The sequence below is a fragment of the Lissotriton vulgaris genome, chromosome 10, assembly GCF_964263255.1.
Source record: "Lissotriton vulgaris chromosome 10, aLisVul1.2, whole genome shotgun sequence".
Taxonomy (NCBI): Eukaryota; Metazoa; Chordata; class Amphibia; order Caudata; family Salamandridae; genus Lissotriton; species Lissotriton vulgaris.
The window spans coordinates 64,176,327-64,194,502 of NC_141698.1; the positions used below are offsets into that span (position 1 = coordinate 64,176,327).

The window sequence follows — 18,176 nt, forward strand, 5'->3', positions numbered from 1 at the left end:
ACAAAGACCACGCCAAGGATCAGGAGTATTTGCCATCAACCCCGGAGGCCCACATCACCAAGCCAGGGCTGCAAAACAAGTCCTATGATGAGGTAGAGCACTACTGCTGTGGGAGTTGGGCATCAAGCCTGGAGACCAGTTGCAAACAAAGGTTATGCCAAGGGCCCCATCACATTTGATCTCCAGTTGGCACCAGGAATTGGCTCCGCAGCAAAGCAACCTTCCCCCAAAGGGCCAAAGCCTCTCCAAGAACACTGAATTCTATGTGTCCGACTCAAAGCAAGCATCGAAGGCTTCTGTGCCAGTGCATAAGACTCTATTGTCTCTGAAACTTTGCTCAACCTAAAAGTCAAATCTCAGAGCCCCCATCAACACTTTGATTTCAGGACACCAAGGTTCCCATCCTGAGAGACTTTAGCATCAGCTTAATGATAGGCAGAAGTGCCTGTTCATTTCCTGTTACGGCCAAGATCTCAGTGACACTCCCTCCACGTGCCCCTCCAGAACCTCTTCTTTGAATGAAGAGACTGGCCTTTGAAGAGGAACCTTCCTCCTAGCCTCTCTCCCTGAAGCTGGCACCAAATACACAGAAGGACAGAACTGACAGTCCTCTCCCTCTGCAGTAAACCACACCTCTACCTCCACCAACACCCACGCCTCCCCCCACCTCCACGCCAATGCGCAGCACCCCGCTGCCTCTACCAGAGTCTCCAGAGGGGACCCTTGTAAACCAGTCACATCCAAGTAGCCCATATGGCCCATTTGACCCATGACGAGTATTCGGGTACAGTTCCCATTGATAACCCCCAGGACGACTATAATATAGACCTGCCCAGGTGATCCTGATTTATGCCACTATCTAGTTACAGCCTCATCTCCTGATGATTCTTTGGCCTTTCATGAGGTGATTAAAGGAGCTGTAGCCTTTTATAAGGCGGACATGCATGTCACCTAAGGAAAGGACAGGAGGAAACAGTGTCGAAGGGCAATGTCATAATCAATCTTTATGTTCGCTGTGCATTAGGTGGCATGGACATAGCCTCTACAGACATTAATACCTACATTATTCCCAAGAGCCACTCCTGTTTCTGTATCTTAGGGCTCAAGCAGAGGTCTATCAATGTATCCACAAGCTCCTGTTAGAGAATGAGCAACTTTTTTTGCCGCAAATGCTGGAAAACTAAAGAAACAAAGTCCAATGGCCGCACTGCAAAGCATTCCTCTTTCGCAAACAGCATCCAATGGATGGAACAAAAACAACTTCACCGAGCCGTCACACTCCTACCAGAGGCTGCAGCAGTCCTTCGACTTGCAAGCGGAAAGAGGTTTCAACAAAGCTACTACAGGGGTAAGGGCAAAAGTGATTGTAGAGAAGTAGCAACTGCCTCTAGATAGGGACTTGCTCCCCCTCAACATCCCTAAATCACATGTCTCCAGTCGAGGTAGGATACATGATTTCTTCTCTCATTAGGAGTACATCACATCTGACTAGTGGGTGTTGCTTTGAACAACATACAACTCTTACCAACACCCCACTCCATTAACCCTGCTCATAGATGCTACTTTCTCTGCTCCACGGCCATAGGTTCACCATAAGCGTCACCCAGTCCCAACTGCAGCTTCCACTGAGTCTCCATGTTGAACGCAGGCCTGGGGGAAGCTTAACAATGGGACAATCGTGCAGCTTTGAATTGAGTTGCTATGTGGAAAGTCTTGCGTCATGTTTGCACCACTATATCATGTGCATGATGACAGCACTCTTATGTATGTGTCACTGCACCTTGCACTGAACGGTTGAAGTCCGTGGTGTTTGCCAAGTGACATGAATCAATACTGACTTGTCAGAGAAGGGGTCTGATATAGCAGAGGGTTTTTCCCATTCTTTGTCTGAGGCTAAATGTCATAGTACATACGGCCATTTCCCCAATCAGTGAAATAATTATTCCCATATATTATGTGCAGTGTATGAAAATAATTAGATCAGACTTAAACCTTGCTTCTAAACTCTGCACACACAACTGGAGGAAACAAAAGGCAGAATAAGCAATATTTTATTGACCTCTCTAACCAACAGATTTTAGACCAGTGTTTCTTGCGGCTACCTTGTATAACAACATTATATTGTGTTTTCCTGTTCAGGAAGAAATAAAAGTGACTCATTATGTAAACTATACCCCTTCTTTGAATGGTATTTTAGTTTGTGGTGGTGCTGGTGTTTGTCAGTGTTTATATGTTTCCACTGATAATGACTGTTTCCTTTTGTGAGGTTTTATCAGTTATTGGGGGTTTAAATTTAGCGGAGGCAAGCAAAACACCTTCGTACTCCATTCTCTTGGGACTGTCAGTCCGCCCTCGTGAATGCCTCCTGCTCAGTTTGGACCTTCTCACACAGAGGCAAGGTCAAGTTCGACATCCACATCCCATACAGCTTAAACTTGTGAATTTGCACCTAAGTGCCTAGAATTCATTACTTCAACCTTCACCATGAATGTACATTTTAAAGGAAGACTGACCACCCACTACATGGGTCTGTTATGCTAAAAAACAGGAAAGGTTTGTTGACTGCTGTAATGTGAAGAATCTGGACCCTCTATAACCTTCTGTCCAGAACATTATTCGTTACCTCTTGCATTTGCAAAATGTAGGCCTCTCCTATACTTCCATTTGCTTACACTTACAATTATCTCTAGTCGCAGCCTAGTTACAGAATAGGGAATAATCACCCCCTTTAGAATTCTGGTTGTTAAGGCCTTCGCGAGGATCTCCAGAGGGTTATACTTACTAGAGTGCCTCCTGTTACCCTCTGGAATTTCAGTGTAGTCCTCACAAGACTCATGGTGCAACCCTTTGAACCTCTACATTCATACCCCCTTCTTTTCCACTTTTGGCATGTGGCTTTCCAGTGGCCATTACCTTTCTGACACATTAGTGAACTGGAAGCACTCGCTTTACAAGAAAACGTTATACAGGTCCGCAAGGATTGTTCTAGAGCCAACACAAAGCTCCTCGCTTAGGTGGTGTTGCCATTCCACCTTAACCAAACCATCGAGCTCCCAGTCTACTTCTTGCAACGGAATCTGTTGAGAAGAGAATGTTGCACACAATAAATATCGAAGCGACCATATTTATTAAATTGACAGAACTAAGCCTTTCCAGTAATTCTGATCGGCTCTTTGTTACCACTGCAAAGCCTTACTGCATCCCATTTCCAAGGCAAGCATAGCTAGGTGCACAGTTAAATGTATCCAAACCTGTTAATACTTATAAGAAAGGAGAGACCATGGTCTTCCTTGGTTATATCCTGCTAGTGTATATCTGAAAGGAAGACATTTCTGCAACCTAAAACTCTTTCTTAGCCCTCTAACAGGCCATTGTTTGCCAAACTGTGTTAAGAACCTTGTTCTAGATAGTAGCATCATCTATACGCTTGCCACAGCTTCTGGAGGGGACTACTATGCAGTCTATGCTATGCTTGTGCTTTCACAGCCACACCTGCTACAAACGGGAAATGCTGCTTAACCCTCTAAACATCTGATTGTATCTTGTAGTGCTGTAGATTCACATGTGCCTGCCCTCCTCTCTGGAAGCCTGTGTCTTTTGCAGATCTCTTACTTACTGCATTTTAACCACACATTGCATTTCACTCACCTTACTTACGTTGACAATTCATTCATACCACCACGCGCTGTGCGTAAACAATTTGACATGGAGTCCAAACCCAAGTGCAATGTACATCAAGAATGAGAGTCATACTATTTCTTTTTTGAGAGACTTCTTTGAAGATAAACAACTTGCAAACGTTGGAGCCCAGCACTAGATGGCGGGAGTATGCTAAGTATGTAAATCTACAGCATCACATTACAAACAGATGCTTACCGGGTAAATGGCATTTTCGTTATAGACCTGGTGATGCTATTAGTCTAACGCCAAATATCCAGGTGTTGGAAATCGTCTGCTCTGCCTAGAGTGGAGACCCGGAAGTTGGAAGAAAGGGATGTGTGGAAAATGAAATAAGTGTGATCAGGAACGCAGAACCAGAAATTTGGGTATCATTCTAGCCTGGGAAGCCTTATTAATATAAAGGAGATACTTGTCCACCATAAGTAACAGAGAAACGCTTCAAACCTATGGGGCGGGGTTGAAAAACTAAAACAATTATAGATTTGGGGTATTAGTAAATGATATATTAAAAGAAATGTTGTCTTACAAGACATGCAGTGTGGAAATTGGAATGTACTACACCAAATTCAAAAGGTAATCGGGACAACTTTGGTTGTTGTTTAATGAGTTTGGTTTGTTTGAAATGTAAGAGAAAAATGCTGATAGATGTAGACATGTTGTAGTGTAATTAATGTTGAAACATGGAAACAGTAAATCCAGACTATCTGCAAAAACAACTGCACGTCCGTCTTGAGTGCTAGGCCAGGCCAGAGTATCTAAAATGGACCCCACAGTTTCCATTACTTTCGATCTCTCATACACACTCACACACACCATGCATGTACCACGCAAGAGATATGCGCTACATGTATTCTTGGGATGTTAGTGCTAGAAGTTGGGTTAGGGCATAGAGGCAGAACTTTACACGAAGGGCCCAATAAGCCTCTACTCCAGTGACTGAGATTAAAAGGTCTGACTATAACTATGGATTCACAAAACATGGTATACTACCATCACCGCTCTATGTGCTAAACCCATGACAGGGATGGTATCCACTTTCTGCCAATGCTGATGCATTTGGGGCACTCCTGCAGGTCACGGGGGGGGTCTAAGACCTAACTCATGTTAATAGACAGGAATAGGCCTATGTATACATGCGTAGATTAACAGAATGCCAGGGTCAAAATATACACCAGGATTACCAAATACCTGCGGTTACACACTCAGTGTAAGGGAACATGACTATGCACAATGCAGTTCACATTCCCATCCCAACATGCTTTATTCTTCTCTTATGCAATATCTGAGTGCTGCGAGTAAGAGGTGTTATATCTCCTGCCACAACATTTAAAGCATGTGTTATTTCACCTGATGCACCAATTATTTAATGTGAATTTGCTCTTATGGGTACACTATATGATGCGTTCACTATGTTTTTGTGGTACAAATGTACCTGTTTTGCTTGTAATGTATTGTAATGTACTCCTCATTTATAGAGCGCTCTGATACCCAGCAACTGGAGGCCGAAAACAGCAAGCATCTTAATTCAACTAACCAGTTTCAACTTGCTGTAGTGTGTGCATCCAGTTGTAATGCTTACAGAAGGTCAAAAGCTTAGTTTCAAATCTTAAATAGAAGGGCAGGGTGTTCCATGTCTAAGTTCCCATCACAGAGAATGTGCGTCCACTGGACCTAGTTTGCCTATTTTGGAGGACCCCGGTTATGAAGTTTGTGACTGATCTTAACTTTCACATGGGACAATAGTTTTGAATTTTGTATTTAATATGGACCGGTCCCAGGCAGTGAAAAGCTCGAAAGAACGGTCACATGCCCTTGAAAAGAATCCTCTTTCAACCGGTGTCCTGTTTTGATCCTTCAGTGCATTAGTGGCCAAGGTGATTTAAGGCTTGTAGGGCAACTTAGCAGCAACATTTTGTATTCTTTGCAACCGCTTAATCATGCTTGGGAAGTGTAAGGAGTTGAAGTAACTAGGGCGACTCAGTATAGTCACCTGAACCACCAAGGCACTTGTCTTTGCTGGTAAATGGGGTAGAATCATATGTAACGGTCTTAAAAGAAGGCATCTTGTGGTTGACAGCTAGCTTAATTGGCTTGTCAGAGACAAGTTAGCGTCAAAATAAATTCCAGGGTTAAGGATGGAGGCTGAAGGTACTGGAGCTTCTTCTCCTAATTTAATTTTCCAAAGGGCTAGGTGGTAGTCTAGGAGTTTTTGTACACTGAACAATTTTCTGATGTCCACCAGAATGTATTTGCTTTTTCTGAGGAGTAATGATTTTGGCTGCTGTGATGGGCTTTGAAATTATTTTTTTTGGATCCCCTTTAGAACTGTGTTTAAAACCTGGAACATATTATTCATAAAAAAGTTTGGAAGCATGTGCTGTAAAAAGTATAGCCATGCACCATTTTTCACTAAACTTTCATATGCCTGCTTCCATCCATAAGTGCCCTCTGAGAGTTGTGTGTATCTTATTGCTCCCTCTTGCTTGGTGTTTCAGTATGAAAACCTTTCACATTCACTAAAGGCCATTTGCTGGGAAATGTCCAGGGTTGATCCTCCCTCCTCTGAGTAAAGGATGAGTCCTTCGTATGTGACCCTGAAAATAGAAATATTCCTAGCTTTCAGTGATCTGAAAACTAAGATTTTATAAAAGACATGCAGGTGCTGAAGGTGATGGTAGAATAGCAAGTGCACATAAATCAGCCTCTGGCTGTGACATTAAATCTTGGCTCAGTAGTGACTGCATAATCTCATGCAGATCTGGATCTGCTGAAGAAAATTTTCAGCTGTCCATCATTCTTTCCTCTGCTGTTGCTGCATAGTTTCCACTTTTCTTATGGGAGTGATGCACTTATGTGTGACACTTTTGTTTGTTTTCTTTTGCACAGGTCCTCGAGTATTGTGCGGCTTCCTAGGTTGGAAGACGTACTGGTTCCCAAACCAAAAAAACCTCAGGATTTATTTTGGGAGAAAACCCCAGCCATTGATTCTGTACACGATGAGGAGAGGAAGGAACTGCCTCCTCAACCCCCAAAGGAAGAGGCTCTGAATGCAATGGAAGATCTGCCGCCCGTTAGAAGTGTTCAACCAGCCCCTGAAGGCTTCAGACAGATGCGACTTGTCCACCTGGACCTCAAGGGGGCTGCTCCCAAAGTATCCTATTTTGAACAGGTGAGACACCCCGGTTAAGGCAGAGAACGCCTGTTTCATGGGAGGGGTAGGCATCTGTCAGTGCATGTTATTCCACAATTGTTAGAGGAAGTTGAGCACAAGAGGTTAAGTCCATGCTGTGAGATAAATTGACATTAGGAATAGGCACCCAAGGATATGCAAAATGAGGATCAAAGGTAGACAGTGGCTAAGTGGTCCAAGAAAGTCATCTAGGATGGTGACTGTGAGGAGTAGAAAGATGGAGAAGAGATAGGCTGTAAAGATGGGTGCAAGAAGATGAAATAAACAGAACATTGAGGCAGAGAGGAAGGGCTTTTAGATGCTAAGTGGGTGTTTGAAGTGCTCAAGAATCATATCAGAGCGAGGAAGTGTTCTTGGAATCAATAAGAAAGAGATTTGTTGCATGGGGTGTCATAGGGCTAGATATTGGATGGCTTGGAAAATAAAAACACTTTTGGAGTTACAAGGAGTTCTGTCAGAGAGAGGGCTCTGGGTCTAAACTACAGGTCCTGAAAAAGGCCAAAAGCCAGATCAATAGCAAGTTAAGGGCATTGACTCACCAAAATAAAAAATATATTTATGCTTTCCCATATATAAATATATGGGATAGCCGAAGAGTCCTCAAACGGCCATTGACCTCCCAGAGGTAACAGGGTTGACTGCTTGTCTTCCCCATAGCTCATGAATAGTGTCTTGTTGGTTTCTGAAGAGCTATGGGAATGGTACTAAAAGTAAGCATGGCGCTTAGAGCCCCGTTTGCCTGAATGACCTCTTAGATCAAAGGTCAGCAAATGCAGCACTAGGATCACCACCTAAAGGCGAGCCAGGGATGGCAGCAGCCTTCTGTGATTATCCCTTATTGATATCCATGAAAGAGTGCTTGTGCAGTCAGCGGGAGGTTATAGAAGTTTGGAAAGAGAGCTATTAATAAATAGAGAGAAGGAATAAGAGAGAAAGAGGTAGTGGCTCTTACAGGCAATTCAGTTGACAGTGCCTGCATTAAAACCTTCTGATGTTATGGGGGTCCATGTTGAGGCTTCGGCTAAGCATTGTCTTCTGGGCATTCTTCCTTCCTCCAAGACCGAGTCCCATATGCAGCACAGATTTGCCCTCCTGGGACTTGTGCTGGCTAAACGCAGCATTGCAATGCACTGGACACACCCTCGATACCTCACCCAGCTGGATAAATGGAGATCTGATTTGAGTGAATGGGGCATCGCTAAGGGGCTTTGCTGAGGAGTGTTGAGGAGCGTCGTTTACGCTTGTTCATACTGACGAGAACACAGAACGCGACTTAGAGGATTGTGGGGATATGTTGGTGAGGCTGATGTTGAATGAGGAGCCGGGAGATGCAGTTCCTCCCCAGGCTGCTTGATCCACCTTGCTTACATTGACACCGGAGGTTAATCCCTTAAGTTTGACTGATGCTGCATGGAGCTTGCAGGTGTGGGGTACATGTGGGGGGAGGTACCCGTGGCAAAGCTGACGATGAGAGTGGTTGTGGACCTCCGTGGGATGGGGGCTCTCTCTGGCGGGTGGATGTTACTGTGGTCTAGATGGATTGTGATCTTGAAGTGGCAGGTTGTGTCGTCCATTGCACAATACTCTTATTGATTCCCAGAACACTGCCTCGCTCTGATTCTTGAGCACTACTCTACTCCTGCCTTCCAGGTGACCCCCTGCACGGGTGTGCCAGTTGTCTGCCCTATAAGCCCGGGTGTCTGGCTTATTTATTTCCTTCTCCTGTTCTCTGTGTGAGGCTCCTGTGGACGATAGCATCCATTCTGCTTGTTGCTGCCATGTTTATTGTTATATTTTATCTTGGATGATTCATCTTATCTACATCTACAAAAGTATCTACAAAATCTTGTACATCCCTACCGCCCATCTCGAACCCTTCGATCAGCCACGGCTAACCACTTTGTGATTCCAAAAATCAGGCTGACACGAATGGGCGGCAAATCATTTTCATATCTTGGACCCTCACTTTGGAACACTCTTCCGTTGACACTTCGGAATGAAATCAATTACATGAAATTCAGGAAGGCCTTAAAAACCTGGCTGTTTAACATCTAAAGACCTGCATCCATCAAATCACTGGATCATTAGCGCCGGGAAACCCTTTGTTGGGTAGCTGTTGCGCTATACAAATGAACTAAATAAATAAATAAAAAATCTTCACAGGAATTGTACCCTATGTTAATATGAAGGTATGTTTTTCATAATGTTGCTCCTGGGTTGAAAGTAACAACAGTTTACCCGGTTTAATGTAGGAGGCTGCATTGGTAATCTGAATTGTGTGATAAATCCTTGCTTTTTTCTTTTCTCTGCTCCTTGGCCTTGAGACAACATGTAATATGCCTTATTGTGCAATTCTGAATAAAAAACACGTTTTAAAAAAAGTGTCAGGAGGGTTGGAGCCTGTTGACTGTCTGTTTCCTGTCTGGTGGCAGGAGTTGACCAGTAACCTTTGATCCCATTGCTTCCCTAGTTGCCAGGCGGGGAGGTAGTTGTCCCTAGGTTTGAGGTATGGTAGTAGTTTCAGGGCATCCATTGCTTGTATAATGGCTGAGCAGATACAGTCACTGATCTTTGATGTTGTGTCCTGCAGGTGTTCCCGCTCTTTGCCAAGCTTGGTGCCACTGGACTTCTGATGGAGTATGAAGACATGTTTCCATTTCATGGGGAGCTCCAGATTCTCAGATCTCCGTATGCTTACAGGTAAAGCTCAGTCATGGCTTCCTCAGGCAAAGTAGGAGTTAGATGTCATGCTGTGGTAATTTGTATAGCAAGTACTGATCTTGTGTGAGAGTGAGGAGTTTTGCTGCAAGGAGACCCAGGAAGAGATAGAGACAAAGGCTTTGGCTAGAAAGTCTATCACACAGTGAGTGTTTCTAAAGCATCCCTAAAAGAACTGGCTAGAGTAGGAATCTCCAACGAGTAGCTCATGAGCTACTAGTAGCTTTCTAGCTACCTGTAAGTAGCTCTCCAGTGTGTAGCCCAGATTACCAAATTTGGAGACCTTGTTCAGCTGAATTATTATATACATAGCTAAATTGAAAGTGTGTATTCATGACATAAATGTATTTTCAGGTTTTATAAATTCAGTTTGGAAAAAAAAATGGTTGAATTTCCAAATTGTATTTAAAGTTGATATTTAGGTGATAAATCATGTGTCAGTGAGGCAGTTCTTTACTAATATTATACTTTAGTGCCAGGGGTATTGCAGCTACAGCTGTTATGTATTACTCATGTAAAGGCATTCCAAATTGGGAATGCCTTTTTAGGTCTCCTGGCGTTGAACCGCGTGAAAGTGCGGTCTCGCCCGAGACCTATTGTGAGCGACTCTGCTTCCCAGGAGAGGGGACAGGAGCTGGCCACGCTCAGGGAAGTGAGCGGGCCACGTGCACGCGAATGCGCTCGCTGTGGCCAGCTCCTGTCTCCTCTCCTGGAAAGCTCCAAGACCCACGCATGCGCACACACAGAGACACACACACGAGCGCCCATGCACACATACATACAGAGAGACACACCTCCGTCGCACACATACACACACGCGCGCACACACACAAACGAGTGCACCGAGCCCCCCACCGTCGCACACATACCGCCAGTGCCGCTCCGCGCTCCCCGGTCAGATCCCGTGTGCAGCCACAGCGGAGCCCGAGCTCAACCGCCGCCATGTCCCGTCAGAGCACCCTCTTCAACTTCTTCACCAAGTCCCTTCCGCCGCCCGGCCGCAGCAGCTCCTCTCCCACCGAGGCCTCTCTCCCCGGCCAGGGCAAGCGGGAGGGAGCTCAACAACACCGCCACAAGCACGGGAAGATGCCCGGGGCGGCCGCGAGCAGGGGGGATGCTGGTTTAAATGTTTCTGTGATCTGAAACTTTCCGACAGCTGAGCCCTGACAGCAGCGCCCGGAGGGATTCGTAGGGTTTCAGAGCAGCCCCTCTCGGAGGGACCTCAGCGGAGGCATGGAGGCGCCTAAGGTAGAGCTGCGCACCACGGAGCACTCAACAAAGCAAGGCAGGTAAGAATCGCCTTGGAAAGGTGCCTGCTTCTTGTGCACAGTCGTGAAAAGGTCACACGTGCCTTTTAAAATCACTGCTTGGCGCATCGTTTATTTCTGCTTGAATATCGTGGCGCTACATTTCGATCTTATTACTCCAGAGCAGCCACACTATTTAAAAGCTCAAAATCGTACCGGTGTATTCTGTTTTGATAACTTTGTCATAAAATCTTACAAAAAGGAGAACCCAGGTGGTTTATAACAAAGCGGGGCTTCAATGGCGTCATGGAGCTTAGAGGCGTGCGGGGCACTAAACGTGCTAAACAAACACAGTAGTGCAAATCCTTATGGTGCAGAGTTGCCGACCCTTATGGTGCAGTGGTGCAGAAGCGCAGAACCGTAGAACCGTAGGGTGCAGAAGTGCAGATCCTTAAGATGCAGAAGTGCAGATCCTTGGGGTGCAAAGTGCAGACCCTAATGTGCAAAGTGTAGATCCTTAGGGTGCATACGTGCAACTCCTTAGCGTGCAGAATTGTAGAACCCTAGGGTGCAAAAGTGCAGATTCTTAGGTGGCAAAAGTGCAAATCGGTAGGGTGCAGAAGTGCAGATCCTTAGGGGGTGAAAGTGCAAATTGGTAGGGTGCAGAAGTGTTATTGATAATTGGCACTTGTGTGGCACACAGTCTCATAGACAAGGGGTGTTCTGCGCCCCCTGAGCCCTTGCTTTAAGTGCCGTCCTGTCGATGCTCTGGGTTTACAATTGGCGTTAGTTTGACTTACCTCTGAGGTTGGGGTAATAGTGGGGGGCAAAGGGGGGGGGGACGGAAGGGTGAGATAGCCAGTACTATATTTTAGGAGCTACTTTTAGTGTTGTTTCCTAGTAAGACAAGGGAAGGCTCGAGAAGGAAACTTCCGCAATCCGAGCCAGCACGTCCTTCTGTGCCCTTCGAGCGGGCAGCGGTCTCGGCGTGTGATCTTGGTACTTTATCGGAATGTATTCTAAAACTAAAACCCGGTGTCGGATCCTGCCAACCCCGAGCGCATAAACTCAAAGGTACCCAGTCCAGCGCCAGTCCTGGTCCAGTGACACCAGGGCTTCGGGTTCTGGGACTTGCTGTTTGACCTGGCCCCATTAGAAATTCTCAGAATGCATTGTGGCTGGCTAAAGCAGCACAAATGGTCAAAGTGGAGATTAAAAACCACTGCTGGCGAAGCATCCACGTTGTAACTTCACATCCAACGAGTTTCTTAAGTCTTATCCGCGAGATGGAGAAGGGGTGCTGTGAGAAGGGGTCATTGTTTAGTCACTGAACTCTGGCGGCACAGGGGGCCCTTAAGGAGGGTGCTGCTCCACGCGCTAATGAGGGGCATTAGATGCACGTAGGTAGGTGCGGGGAGAGGGGGTGCCAGACTTGTGGAAGACAAGAGAAAGGTAAACACTTGTGTTTGCACGTGACAACATGAGCACGCCTTGGGTCGGTGCGCTGCATTCATCAGGCATGCCTTAAGTGCCTGGTCCGGGGTGCAGCCTCACCCCCGCCTCACCCCCTCTGGGGGTGGGGGCGGTCTCGGGCTGCCGTGTTCAAGTGGTTTGTCCGGCCATTAGCCGCTCCTTTTATTGCACTCGTGGGTTTAATGAGGCAGGGACAAGCAGCAGCGGACCTGCTGCCACTGTTTGAAGTGCCGGACGCACTTAGCACAGGAGCGCACAGTGCCTGCTCTCAGCGCCGTCCGACCCCGGGGTGCACTAATGAGGCGTCGCCGGGGCAACGAGGCAGGCCGCGGAATCCGAAAGGGTGCACAGCTGCCCGGCGCACATATAGGTTTTCACTTCTGTGTGGGGGGCGGGGGTCGTCTTTCACACAGGAAGTCTCCCCCACGGTGTGAAGCAGTAATGAACGACAGTTTGGTTTACAAATTAAATGCAACTGGATGGCGTCTGTCGGTTGGGTGGGGGCTGAAACAGTTGATCACTGGAAACTGGTATAAATATGACATTTTATGTTATGGCGCGGACATGCTGACAGGAACTAATCATTATCATATAGCTGTCTGTCAAAGTGACACGCACGATGCGTGACACCCACCATGCCAAGCGTGACACCTTCACGTTCTGGCTTTTCATCCAAGGCGATGATGAATCTAGCCTCCAAGATCCCAGCATGCAAAGCGAGTTGGCTAAAAATCCAAGACTGACTGGAGTCATTCATATGACTTGGGACCTCCTTGCAGCTGTCATTAAACACATACACATTCTATGGCATGGACAGTCACAGTGATACATGGGCTCTCGGATGTGGAGTACACCTATTCCTGCCACAGGAAGAATAAAGCCATTTTTACGTGCAGTCTTTTTTACTACTTTACTATACATAACATGCCCTATAGACTCTTCAAACAGCCCTTACAGCTTGTTGCATTCTGGGAGTTGTAGCCAGTCCCATAGTTGGGGTTTACCAATCGCACAATGAAAGTCACTCAATTCAAAGTGCTGTTGTCTAAAAGTGTGTGTATGTCTATGCACGTCTGTCTGTATCTCTCAGTACCGGTACCAGTCTTGTTTCATAGGCTTCTCGTTTTGGGACGATGTGGCACGTGAGTCAAAGGAGGTGATGTGATCTGCAGAGGATCACAAAATGTTGATTTTGTTGGGTAGCCAGGACTCACACTCTGATATTAAGGTCTCACAGCCAACCATTTAGCAGGTAGACCATGTCTCCACCCAAAATCAAACTCACTAATTGGATATCTTTTGGATTTAAGCGTCTGTATTATCCCACTATACCAGTATCATGGTTCTTTGTGTTTCAATAATGTTTTACACAATGAATGAATGCAACTCTTTTAAGAGCTCTGGGCGATTCCAGGACTTAGTTCTCAGGTCTAGATTTGTGTTTCATGGCCAAGGAAAGAACGTTTCAATCAAATCTCTTATTCCTGTTCAAGCCTGGATCGCCCAGTGCTCAGGTGCATCATCAGAGCTGTGTGAATAATAACAGCTGTGAGCCCGTGTCTGAGGTGCATCATCAGAGCTGTGTGAATAATAACTGCGTCAGCCCCGTGCTCAGGTGCATCATCAGAGCTGTGTGAATAATAACAGCTGTGAGCCCGTGTCTGAGGTGCATCATCAGAGCTGTGTGAATAATAACTGCGTCAGCCCCGTGCTCAGGTGCATCATCAGAGCTGTGTGAATAATAACTGCGTCAGCCCCGTGCTCAGGTGCATCATCAGAGCTGTGTGAATAATAACAGCTGTGAGCCCGTGTCTGAGGTGCATCATCAGAGCTGTGTGAATAATAACTGCGTCAGCCCCGTGCTCAGGTGCATCATCAGAGCTGTGTGAATAATAACAGCTGTGAGCCCGTGTCTGAGGTGCATCATCAGAGCTGTGTGAATAATAACTGCGTCAGCCCCGTGCTCAGGTGCATCATCAGAGCTGTGTGAATAATAACAGCTGTGAGCCCGTGTCTGAGGTGCATCATCAGAGCTGTGTGAATAATAACTGCGTCAGCCCCGTGCTCAGGTGCATCATCAGAGCTGTGTGAATAATAACAGCTGTGAGCCCGTGCCTGAGGTGCATCATCAGAGCTGTGTGAATAATAACTGCGTCAGCCCCGTGCTCAGGTGCATCATCAGAGCTGTGTGAATAATAACAGCTGTGAGCCCGTGTCTGAGGTGCATCATCAGAGCTGTGTGAATAATAAGAGCTGTGAGCCCGTGTCTGAGGTGCATCATCAGAGCTGTGTGAATAATAACTGCTTCGGCCCCGTGCATGAGGTGCATCATCAGAGCTGTGTGAATAATAACAGCTGTGAGCCCGTGTCTGAGGTGCATCATCAGAGCTGTGTGAATAATAACTGCGTCAGCCCCGTGCTCAGGTGCATCATCAGAGCTGTGTGAATAATAACAGCTGTGAGCCCGTGTCTGAGGTGCATCATCAGAGCTGTGTGAATAATAACAGCTGTGAGCCCGTGTCTGAGGTGCATCATCAGAGCTGTGTGAATAATAACTGCTTCGGCCCCGTGCATGAGGTGCATCATCAGAGCTGTGTGAAGAATAACAGCTGTGAGCAACAGCATACTCTTGCACACACTCTCACTGCTCACCAATTCAAAGTTTGCTAAAACTTTTATGCAACGCATTGTCATACACAATGCCAATAACTCAAACTTTAATGCTGCGAGACCTATTGCATTGTAAATGCTTGTTTTACATTATTGCTGGCACTCCCGTCTGATACACTGAGGTGATCACTGATGGTCATTTTGCATATGGTGGCCGCTAATGTAATCTTGTCTGAAATGTCACAATTACAACAATAATGATACTGGTAAGCTGGGATGATATTAATTGAGCATAAGTAGCTCTTATTACAGAAAAGGTTGGAGAACCCTGGACAAGAGTAACCTGTCAGCACCAAGGAGACAGGGTATTGCTAACCAGAAATTAAAACGACTTCCCCTGGGTGACATTATTTATACCTTCGAGTCACACAATCGCATATAAGCCCATGTACTGTGCCAACAATACCCCAACAAATTAGAATTTTGTTACAATTAATTTATTATAATGATTTTGTCAACTCATAATTTTTTCCATAAACACAGTCAAATGCAAAAAAGCATAAAATCACAATTATTCAGCAAACATAAAATAGGAAGAAGTGCAAACATGAGCTATCAAATTAGCCTTCAAAAATAAATATCCATAATTCCATATCACTGTACGATTTACTTTGTCCTATACAATTTGATCAGTGCTAATAGATTATGCAGCAGTTTCGGTGGGGTGGGAGTCTAAAACCACTTTCCTCAAGGCTTATTAAATAAATAGTCTTCCCAAATAAAAAAATGACTTGCATAAAAATACATTAAATGCAAAACCTCGGTCAAAAACTTCACAATGGCACATTTATATAGAAAAACCCACAATGGGTTAAACGGACGTCCTTTTCGGGAACATCCTTGTTATGAGCAGTCATAAACAATGAACATATTATTACTCCTAATCTCAAACTTCTTGTGGTAATTCCACTTTGTTAGCATCATGAAGACGAAAAAACGCCCAACAATGAGCCTTTGTATCTCTCCTTCTTGGACTACCGCCCAACCGTGAGCATTCGCATCTCTCCTTCTCAAACTTCACTGTGTGTTGCCCAACTTCAAACGATATCCTTCAAATGACTCCACTATGTAAATAGTTGTCACCTCTACCGATACGAGGTTGGTTGACCCTGCTTAACCACTTTCCTATCCCTTGTAATTGTGCATTGAGGTAGAACAAATTAGATTGCATTGGTTTATTTAAAAAAAAGGTATTTTAAAAGAGTTTGCTGTATCAACTAATTACTGTATTGGCTGCTTTGACTGGTTGGCTCTCTGCTTAAATCCACCTCACGCGGCGGGCGCCTAGCCATCCACATTTCCTACCTGCAGCTATACATTGTCACCAACCACAGCTATTGATTGTAATCTTAAACTTTTTATAGAGAAACAAGGGTACCCTGTAAGTCGAGAAGACCCAACCAAGAACAACTATATATTAACAATGTTACACAGAACTACATTGCGACCTGTATTGGTATTATCCAAATGGAAAAGTGCGTTTATTAAACAAATAATCCAAAAGAAAAAACAAAGTATAATTAAAGGGCAGTGGGTAAAAACAGGTTTGGAAATCACCAGATTTCCAGACCTCAGGCATTTGCACTCCCAGTCACAATGTAAAAAACGTCTTGTGCTCCACATGAATCCTAATAATAATAATAATTAATAATAATTAGGATTCAATAATAAGTCAATCGGAGTCAAGATGTGGTTGTGGATGACGTTTCGATCCCAGCAAGAGTAGGGGATCATCATCAGGACAGCAAGATATAGGCCTGAGAAATAGCCCACGCAAGGGCCAAAAATTTCAGAAGGGAGGGCAGGAGTGGAAGCAGGGAGGGTGGTGTTGTTTGGAGAAAGGAAATAAAGGGGGGGCAGGTACACAAAAAGAGATGAGGGTTAGGGAGGGTTCAGCAATGCTCTTTTATCATTTTCACTGCTAACGCCGTGAAGTTTACTATCATCGCCACCATGCCTAGCTACCATGTTGGACCTGTCTTTCTGTGTGCCTCACCTTGGTATATGTGAATTGTTAATTGCCGAACCCTCCCTACCTCTCACCTCTTTTTGTGTCCCTGCCTCCGCCCCCCTTCTTTTTGACCTTTTTCCTTTCTTCAAATCCCTTCTCCTTCCCCTCTCCCCGCTCTCCCTTCAGAAAGATTTGACCCTATACAGGCTATTTCTCAGGCATATATCTTGCTGTACTGATGATGATATAATTTATTCACCCATATCCTATTATTGCAATTGATATATTTGATTATTTCTATCCAATATCATTAATTTACTTACTCTAGTGAATCCATCAGGCAAAATATTATTGCATTTCAGATTGAAAAAAATAGTAGTTTGGGTGAAGCAAATAAGCTTAAATGCGTTCTGCTGCCTAGCTATTTATCACTGGCTTAGCATTTGGCTAATGCAGTCTGAGACTCTTAAAGTAGTCTTGGTTCACTAGAGAAAGGCCTCCCATTGAATTCCAAAAGCTGTTATCTGCGGATTGTGTTAATGGGTAGATTTGCGAAGGAGACAATGTTCTTTCAGCTACTGCTGAACATCCAACCATTTGAACATTGCCATTAATTTGAGGAGTCTCTGACTAAAGTATTCCTGAGTTACACATTTAGCACTTTTTGGGACAACTAATCTAATCGAGGTTCTGAGCAGAAGTTACATCACTGAGACACAGGCTTGTGTGTGTGGCCATTGTATGTAACTAACGTTTTACTTTCTTCATAGTGAACAAGACATTGAGAAGATCCTGCATTTGGCTGAGATCAATAAGTTGGAAGTGGTCCCTTTGGTGCAATGCTTCGGACACATGGAGGTGAGCCAGGGGCCACATGTTAACTAGTATAAACCTTTTCCATTCTGTGTTCAAAAGTCTTATACTGTTTGCAGAGGCTGTTGGCGTAGGACTGGGCTATGAGTATGTGCTTACGCCTGGTGCTTTATGGAATTTACAACTTGACAGGGTTTATATTTGACAGCTGCTGTTCACAAGGAAAGTAATCACTTGCACTAATTTTTGCATTAGTTTTATTTGATGCTTTTGATGAATCTCTGAACATATCTGATAGCCATTGTGCTTTTCAGTATGGGAGAGAGGAAGGAAAGCTATTTGGTAGCTCATCACTTACCGGTCCAACAATGGTCCACTAGAGTTGCATTCATGCCATAATTCCAGGTATCACCTGGAGAAATAATAACATTTT

General features: G+C 45.0%; 1 protein-coding gene across 1 annotated transcript in view; it reads left to right on the forward strand.

Moving 5' to 3' along the window:
* The window catches only part of LOC147684635 (hexosaminidase D-like), a 242,608-nt gene that overhangs the window by 69,514 nt on the left and 154,918 nt on the right, over positions 1-18,176 (forward strand). Inside the window, exons 3-5 of the mRNA XM_086940480.1 lie at positions 6,568-6,850; positions 9,462-9,571; positions 17,701-17,788. Coding sequence (XP_086796606.1) covers positions 6,568-6,850; positions 9,462-9,571; positions 17,701-17,788 — 481 coding nt within the window. The remainder of the gene's footprint in view (positions 1-6,567; positions 6,851-9,461; positions 9,572-17,700; positions 17,789-18,176) is intronic.